We start from the raw sequence: 9,520 nt of genomic DNA, 5'->3' as shown, positions 1-9,520 counted from the left end.
ATGTCTAGAAGAGTAGATTCTTTGCATTATTTCAGTAAATAACTCAACAAAACCACGAGATGACATTGTCATTTATACCCTGTTTAAACCAAGCTAGTTTCAGTCAAATACAGTAAGAGCTTTCAGTGGAAAACGTGCAGATTCAACACTTCCGAACTCAAAAACAACCAGGAAAAAAAAATAGAAAAGAGGACATCAGGATGGTTTAACTTCTACTCTATATTGATATCTTTATTAACAATCATAGCCATGTTTTCAACAATGGAAGATTTATAAATACGTTTCTCTTTTGATTCATAAAAGTTGTCTTGGCACTTGTGGCATGATTCCAGTTGTGGAAAGAAAACAAAACAACAACAAAAAAATCTAAATGTCCATACAGAATATAGAGCTTTATGAAGCAGTGGTATCCAATCAACAGCTTTTTTTCTTCAGAGAGGAAATCCATTATGTACATGATGGCTTTTTTTTTTTTTTTTTTTTTAAAGAAAGGTGATCTGGTCGGGTGCCATGATGGAAGGGATGGGACATCGAGTGCATGGCGGGTCCAGAAACCATCCAAAGCTGATTGATCATCTGGCCTGGAGATCCCCTTTGTTTTTTTAAAGCAACAAGATCCCCCACGCCAATCTGGAAACCAATCCCAGCTATTCCACGCTCGGGTTCAAGCTCGCAGCGTGATTGAAGGTCGCCTCACCCTCCCGAATTCCACCCTGTCCGACTCTTCTCGCATCAGCGTGCGAGGAAGGACACCAAGATTGCCCCCTGAATACTTCCACACTACATAGCATCCAGACAGAGGGGGCGGCCAGAGGGACTGCCGTCCTCCCAGGGATTTAGATGTTCAAGCTAAGGCCATGGGGCACCAGGGTTCACCCCTCACTGCAGCTACATCTGATGGCTGGGACAGGCCCACGCTGGTGTACAGGCCGTCCTGTCCCGGGTACTTCACCGCTGAGCCGGTTCCCTCCCCCGAGCTGGACAGCACAGACGAACTGACCTGCAACACCAAAGCAAATATGCATTATGAGCCTAATTGTATTGTCAAAGCAGACATGTGTTGAATATTTCAAAAAATAAGCAGTTGTCTCTTTGTGGAATGTGCTGGTCTTTGGACTTAGAGGCTCCAGAGCAACAAACTCATCTCACTGCATGGTGACACGTGTGTGAGCAGCAGTGAGCCTGCATGGGACCTCTTTTGCAACAAAAAAAAAAAAAAACACCTGCTGAGGTTAATGCTGCAACACTTTTTAGTTTGGTCGACTCTCAGGATCCAATAAGGAAGAAGTTTGACGTTTAAAATAAGTGGAACTAATGTGTTCAAATGATTTATTTCAGGTTTTGATCCAAAACAAGCTGCTGTGCCACATCACACAAGTGTCCACATGTGTGTTTCATTATTTGAATTTAAATTTGGGAACAGACATTTTAGTCTAAAAGTAAATAAAATAATGATGATAATATAATAAATAGGAATAATAGTAATGATAGTTCTTACCCCTGACACCTGTCCCGTGGGAGAGCTGGTTTTCGAGCAATCTTCAGAATTAGAAGAAGATGTGGATGTGGGAGTCATAGAGACAGAGTTATTTCCTAAAAAAATTAATGTATAAAATATATTGTTGAGATCATATTATTTTAAAAATATATATATCCACACGAATATGACAAATATTGACCAGTGACTCACCAGAGGATCCCTTTGTTTTATTCAAGGTCTTTGGTTTTCTTTTTCTTGTCTGGATTCCCTCTTTCTTCATGGCGAGCGGCCGAGGTACCTGCAGGTTCCATCATTTTTAGACGCCAATTATGATTGATTATGAATTCATTCATTCATTTGACATCAAATCTCGACTCACCCCGTGCAGTTTCGTGTAGAGCCCACACGCGTTGCACACGGGCTCTCCCTCCACGTTCCTGCGCCACAAAGTGGTCGTGCTGGTTTGACAGTTCGCGCAGGACAGGCCGATTCTTCTGGAGGTCGACTGCACGGTGACACAAAACGTCACATTTAATTCATAATTACAATCAATACACAACTGGAACAGAGATTACTGTGATATAAATATAGATCTGCCAAGAACTGGAGTCTCTGTCTGTCACTTTGAGTGAAAAACGTGGATTTAAAGTGAACGCCACACTCCGCTAATTTAATTACACGTCGGCCATTCACGCCCCACTTCCTAACAATAATACGGGCCCTCGTAGAGCTCCATTCAACTGTCATTTACGCTCGGCTTTTTAACAAGATGTTTATTTTCTAGGAGTCATACCTGACTTCAAATTCTTTTTTCTTTTTTTTTAACTGCGCGTAACGCGCGTAATGGCACCAGACGAAGACCTGCCAGTCATTAAGATCTAATTGCCCAGACACGAGCACTACATAGAATGACAGATTAAAAGCCGTATTAATTATGTTAATAAGTATCTCCAAGTATGTGTGGTTTTAATCTAATTAAATCAGTGCCTTCAGCTCAACTTAATTATGTCTTTTTTTTTCAGGATTGTTGGCTGATACAAAAAGCAAATGTTTTTTTTTTTTTACATGATCAGTCACAGGTATAATGAGGCCTGACGAGCTTGATAAATGGCAAAAAGCGTTCTTTTCTCGCGCAGACACCGTGGATTTAATCGGCGATGACCTCCTGTCGTTGTCTGAAACGATTAGGGAGGAAATGGAGCGGCTAAGTAAGTGTCCCCCTGCTCACCGTCCGTTTCTGTGGTTTAATTAATGGCCGGCTCAGCCCATTCATTTTGCTGTAAAGGCCGCAGGCGTTGCAGAGAAAGTGGCCCGTGCCGTCGCGCCTCCAGAGAGGGGTGGAGATGGAGCCGCAGTTCACGCACTCTCTGCTCTCCCCCATGTCGTCGAGAATATCTGAAACTTTTTTTTAAAAAAAACACACACACACACACAAAAACACGTCAGTCAGGAACGCAACACTTTTAAACAAATTGTACTGTTTTTTTTAATTAGGAACTGTGTTTCTTGGGCATGGCTGTGTGTGAAACAAATGAAATCTGAGCGGATCCTTTTCCATACTTTTAACTTTTTTGAAACGTTTAAAATATTCCATGGTGACACATGTTTTGGTCCACTTGTTTGTCTTAATCGCAGGCCTCACTCACGTGCGCCCTTTACAACCAAACGAGGCCCAGCTTTCAACATGGTGGTACTTCATTAAAAGTAGCTCGGGTGGGCTCATTCTTATTGATCTTTTCAGCTCTGGCCTCCAGTGCGAACTGGAGTTTCAATGTTTTGCCTGAAGACCCCATTTGCATGCCTGATTAAAGGAACCAACTCATCATCGTTATCCCAAAGTGTGAGACTGACACTTATTCCATCATGTCCGTTTTATTTGCATTCTTTCTTTCTTTCTTTTTTTTTCCTCCTTACCTCCGTTTGGTCCTCGAATCAAGGGTGCCCCTCTGCTCTGCAAGGTGTGCAGCATCGTGTTATCAAAAGGTCCCCCGTTCCAAGGCGAGGGCAGCTGGGACAGCTGCGGTGCGACATACGGAGAGTACGGACTCGCGTAGGTCCCGCTGAGGGGCCGAGACAGGCCGTACTGGTCTCTGCTGCTCACGTTCAGCGTGTTACTGTAGCCGGTGTCCCGGGGCGTCCCGGTGTTCATGGGCGGGCTCGGAGGGTAGTGGAACCGACTCGAGGTGTGCGGGCTCCCGGTGCTGTATGACGGGCTCTCTGGGGCCGACTGCGACCAGACCGAGTGGCTGGAGACGGCGTGGCTGGGCTGCGCGGAGCCACTGGCCTGCAGGTAAGAGAGGCTGGGTATCATGGGGCCCACCCGGGAGCTGGGCACATACACGGGGGAGTTGGGGTTGGAGTGCATATAACCAGAGGAGGAATCATATCCAGTCTGGCTCTGGGCTGCGGCGATGGCCAGTGTTTGGTACATGTCGGTCGGGTCCACCAGTAAGCTCGCCTTGTGCGCTCCGCTGGTGAGGACCAGTTTGCTGCCCTGGTCTAAATCCGTAAACAGCGGGATGTCCTCAGCATGGGTCAGGGTGTTGCTATGGTGTCCGAAGTGCACGTAGGAGTGTAGTGACCGGCCGTCGGAGCGGCGGTGCCCCAGAGCGTCAAGGTCGATCGGAGGAGTCCTCAGCGCGTCCGAGGTGGCACCGTCCCTCCTGCTGTCGCCGGACAGGTAGGTCTGCTCAGCCGGCGAGCCTGGGCTGCTGGATGCTTCTCGCTTGACCATGGACCAGCTGTGTTCGTCCAGGTCCATCCAGGAGCCCTTTCCATACACCGTAGGGTTAATAAAAATCGGGAGGGAGTAGTATACCCTGGGAATGAAAGAGTCGGAACCGTTAGGGAATCAGCGCGGATACTAGGGTTTACTTGTAATGCACAACTGGGTTTTAAAATGTGTCCCCAAAAAAAACATCTGGATAAAACACTTCGCCATGAGTTTCTGGAGAAACGTGAAAATGTACCTCTGTTGCACAGGTCGCTTTCATATTCAAGGCAGCAGCATACGTTCCGTAAAAATAAATAAATAAATAAACTAACTGTAGATCTGACTAATCATTCTACGGCATGGCCATGGCTCCGGGTCATATAACTCCAAATAAAACACATCCAACGCGCGCAGTGGCTGCCATACTCCCATCAAGCGCTCCTAAGAGGCACTGCTGGACCCGGCCATATCAAATCTCTATCCTCCCACACACGCACACACACGTAACACAAGTACACACACACACACACATACACATAACAGATAGGAAACAAAACGCAATATGTCTTCACAGCAAAAGAGATAACCGTTTGATAAGACCCAAAACAGATAAGGGCCGAGAGGCAGGCTGCGGCGATAAAACAAAAAAAAAACCCAAATGATGGTTGCGGTCCAGCGGCGCTCGCCGCCAGATGTTTAGTTTGGCAAGGCGGAGAAAAGACGACGGGAGAGAGAGAAGGAGAAGGAGAAGAGGAGCCATTCGTCGCTTTCCACCACATACCTGCTAGTTATGTGCCATAGGTCGCACGCAAAGTTCCTAATAGTGAGCCGCTGCTTCTCCTGGAAGTAATGGGAAACGCTGGTGCGGTCTGACGAGGTTTATTAGAGGAGGCGCTTCTGGTGGCTGCAGCGGCGGGAGGCGGACCAATCACGTGGAGGGTGAGCGGCTGGAGACGCGATGGGGGTGCCAGCCTTTAAACTCCTCCAATCAATCACAGAGAGAGGGGGGGGGGGGGGGGGTGGGAGAGAGAGAGAGAGAGAGAGAGAGAGAGAGAGAGAGAGAGAGAGAGAGAGAGAGAGAGAGAGAGAGACTTGATCATGTCTGAAATATAATAATTTGCAAACGCAATATGGTTCCAGACAGGGTTAGGACATAGCTTTGGACATAGATGGAGCTTCAACACTTTTTAAAAATTAGTTTCGCTTCTAAATGTAATGACATGTATTTGATCTAAAATCTAACCCTATATTTTTTTGTGGATGTCATTTTTCAGTATATTGTTATGCTGCTGCTTTTCTATAACGTTTGCTTTAATTTCAGTTCTTCAATTAAATGTGGTCAAAACTTTCTGCCGATAAAAACGTGAAATGTAACATTTAGTCCGTTTGTATTGATTTTAATTGAGTGTATACTCTATTCCACTTCATAATGTAATAACTAAAATACGACAATACATATTGTAGTATTTACTGCACTATGTTTGGTGAAAGCCTTCCTCATTGTGATTTCTACAAGACAGTCATGGTCGGTTGATACAATATAACTAATTACCACACATTTAAACTCTACAACAGAATAACATGGGAATTCAAATGAGCTCAAAATCGACCAACAAATGGATGGACCATCCAATTATTTAATATATAACAGCATAGCAATTCCAGGGTTGTCTGCATAACAGATTATATCATAATACATCTGTAGTCTTATTGAAAACATATTTATATTGTATTTTTGTATTTATTTCTTTTTGCTACTTTTACTTTAGTACAATATCTAAATACGCCTTCCAGCATTGTCTGATTCTTATTCCAATAGCATGTAGTTGCTGACTAAATTCACAACCACCACAAGTCTTTCTTAAAGAACACAATGCATGTTATCTGGTCGTGCACGTGACAACGGAAAAGTAGCTTTTATTTATCCGACACGTACTTTTAATTTCCTGCTCAGTCGGATTCTTATTGAAGGTAAAAGTCTCTGTCCGGGCTGAAGTCTTCCTCTTTGTTTATTCTGCATGATCACCGCGGTGATCAATAAATCCTCCTAATTAGTTTATTTAAGTCAGACGCTCCCATTCGGGATTAAACGTCTTAAGGTGTGCAGCAGCAGTAGAGCAGCAGCAGCAGCAGCAGCAGTAGAGCAGCAGCAGCAGCAGCAGCAGCAGCAGCAGCAAACCCTGCGCGCCGCTGTGAGCCGATGATTCGTTCAGTCGGAATAAACATCTCATTGAGTGAAGTGATCAAAAGTAGCGAGAGGTGTCAAATCGAATCATTCACTCATTTACAGCTCGTCCTCGTGCGTGTTCACCACAGAGGTTAACAAACAGGTCCCCGGTTCATCACACGCGGCCATGCAGCGAGCTGTCTGTTTACTTTGGGTCTGGACGGGAGATAGCTGCGCTGCGCGCGGACGACGAGCTCATCTCCACCGTTTAGTTACCAATACTGCTACAAATACTACTACTAATACTACTACTGATACTACTACTGATGCTGCCCACAGGCCCGAGGGAGACCGCGTTCTAAGAGGAATACTGCTGCTATGACAGGGGCCCATAATACGTACAACATGTACTATTAAAAGTACCAATTATCACTATTACAGCACTCTGAACTGGAAGCTATAGACACCAACACATTGCTAATTTAGCACTAATATTACAAAAATCATATATATATATATATATATATATATATATATATTTATATATATATATATATATATATTTATATATATATATATATATATATATATATATATATATATATATATATATATATATATATATATATATATATATATATAAAGACTGGAGGCCTGGGGCTCCCATGGCACTGCAGTCTGTACAGGACTCGCAATGTAATATATTAATATATATTAATATGAAGTATTACAATCATGATAATTATATACCAACATTATTTTTTTTAATGTATTTGTTTATTTTTTCCCAAAATAATAATATTTCTATAACTATCCATTACAACTTCTACAGCTATTATCACTATATATAGTTTTTTGTCAATAGTATTATCATGATTAAAACCAACTATAACTTTGTATACCACACATATTAGTAGTATTAATTCTTCTATTGTCACAAATACAACTATTTCTCTTACAACTATTTCTATTATAGACTAATACAATTTATTTTAACATTCATTCTTGTGACGTGTGTATGCGTCTTTATTAGGGTCAGTGTTGAGTTAAGTGTGTGTAGGAAAACGCAGCATTACTCCTCGCTGCTGTGAGGCCTGCACTACATTGCCACTGTTTTTGAGACTGTATCTTATTTCTGCAGCGTTAAATGTCTAAATTGAAACGTTAAACACTGGTCTGTGGCCCTGTGGATCTACGTGTGTGTCGGATAAGGAACTCAACATAATTCCTGCTTCTGATGCGGCTGCAGGTCCAAGCTCTTCAATAACTCTGCTCGCGTGAATCCCCTTTGTAGTCCATCTTCTCCTCTGAAGACACACTTGGCAGGTCTCGGTCTGTCCGCTCTCAAGCTGTAAACACGATCAATCCGGACACATCGTGTGACAGACAGGCCAGACAGATTTTGGAGATGTGATTTTTATCAGAGGGGAGTAACCCAACCACGCGCTACTGTCTCCCATCCCATCGTCTCTGTGAGCAGTTGTCAGGGAGGTGCGAGGATACAGAATCCTGTTGTTTTTCTCTCCTCCCCCCCCCCACCCCCCTCTCCCCCACCTCTCTCTCTTCGTGCTCACTGGCTGCGGAGCCTCGACTTGATGAATGAGGTGTTTTTTCGCAGTGATGTCAAAGTGTGCGGCTCTGACACGCGGAGCTGCGGCAGGACGCCGCTCTGTCTCCGCGTTTATCCGCAGACGGTCAGACATGCGGGCCGCGTGCACGTCTGCCACACGCACACGCACACACACACACACACACACACACACACACACACACACACACACACACACACAGGCCTGTAATCTAATTATCTTTCCCATAATCTCACTGGAAAAAAAACACATATCAGTGTAGACTCTAGCTGCTACCTATAATAATAAGAATTATATTATTAATAATAATAATAATAATAATAATAATAATAATAATAATAATGCAATAGTAATTGTGATGGTAACAATAATAGTAATTTGCATTTACATATGAGAATAGTAATTTCAGCTATATCGTCCCCTATTATTAAAATATTGTAACAATATTAGTTTCGTAACAATAAAACAAAATGAAAGAACAATGACAATAATAATTCTAACCAATTTTGCGCCTCTGTTTCTTTGTAAAATAATAGATATGTACTCTTATTGATTTTAGTTTTTACCCATAAGGCCACATGGTTTATCTGAATTTTGTTTGTTTCTTTGTAAAACCATGAGTTTGTACTCTTATTGATTTGTCTTTTTACCCATAAGGCCACAGGTTTATCTGAATAATGTTTGTTTCCTTCAGGAGGTGCGCAGGCTAATGCTCGACCCTCTTCAGGTGTCAGTGCCGTATGTACCGACTTGATAATGATTATCTCCAACACTCAGCTCGCTCCTGATTAGCCAATACTGCTGCTATATGCATGATGCTGCGTGGAGATAACGAGGGGTCCAGCTGAGATTCACCACAACAAGGATCGACGTCACAGTATACGTGATGGTGGTGATTATACTATTCATTTAAAAAAAGGGGGCCCGGTTGCTCGGTATATAACTTATTTATGAGTCAGAGGAAACGCTTCTGCAACAGTTTGCGTTTCTCCTCTCCGTCACATTGGCGAATAAAAGACATTGTGGACATTTAACACGCCCTTTACACACGGAGGTCCCTGATGTCTCGATTCTGATTAATGAGAAACGACTGTAGGTTCATGTAAAACATGCAGGAAAGAGACTCAATTCATCATTTTAATCACCACTCGGCTGTTCTCTTTTATCTTCCAGACAATGAGGGCCTGTATGTAGAGGCAAACATATTGTAATAGGCTTTTAATTACAATAGAAGACTCCTTTGGATTTGGGGAGGTATTTTGAATTTGAAAGGAGGGACGTTTGCGCCATAATTAATTTTATTTATTTTAATTAATTGCCAATCAACAGTGTTTTTGCGGTAATATTATCTGCTGATATTATACCTTGCGATGTAAAATCAGAAATTGTTTATTTGCATAAAATGTACTACACAGTATGTTTCAGATAGTTCTTTAAATGCTCATATTTTAAACAGTTTTAGAAGAAATGTTTTGGTTTTTGCTGATATTGGACGATAAGAGGTGAATTGTAATATACAAATATGTTTTTTGGTTTCATCACTTCACAGAAAAAAAGGGATTCTAAAATGG

At 42.7% G+C, this 9,520-nt stretch overlaps 1 protein-coding gene across 2 annotated transcripts; it reads right to left on the bottom strand.

Moving 5' to 3' along the window:
• Positions 1-526: 526 nt before the first annotated feature.
• On the bottom strand, positions 527-5,049 carry LOC137784344 (GATA-binding factor 6-A-like). 2 transcript variants are annotated; one of them, XM_068574918.1, is made up of 7 exons: positions 4,975-5,049; positions 3,395-4,299; positions 2,709-2,881; positions 1,860-1,985; positions 1,691-1,778; positions 1,499-1,593; positions 527-1,000 (listed from the first exon to the last, which is right to left on the bottom strand). In XM_068574918.1, the coding sequence occupies exons 2-7, from the start codon at positions 4,239-4,241 to the stop codon at positions 845-847; spliced, it is 1,485 nt and encodes a 494-aa protein (XP_068431019.1). In that variant the 5' UTR covers positions 4,242-4,299; positions 4,975-5,049; the 3' UTR covers positions 527-844. The 2 variants fall into 2 exon arrangements, with proteins under 2 accessions (XP_068431019.1, XP_068431020.1); XM_068574919.1 differs by having other exon boundaries at positions 1,499-1,539.
• Between the last annotated feature and the right edge of the window lie 4,471 nt (positions 5,050-9,520).

The sequence above is a fragment of the Clinocottus analis genome, unplaced genomic scaffold (assembly GCF_023055335.1).
Source record: "Clinocottus analis isolate CAN_PGR_092001 unplaced genomic scaffold, fCliAna1.0.p SCAF_133, whole genome shotgun sequence".
Lineage (NCBI taxonomy): Eukaryota > Metazoa > Chordata > Actinopteri > Perciformes > Cottidae > Clinocottus > Clinocottus analis.
This window is presented reverse-complemented; position numbering and strand designations above follow the sequence as displayed.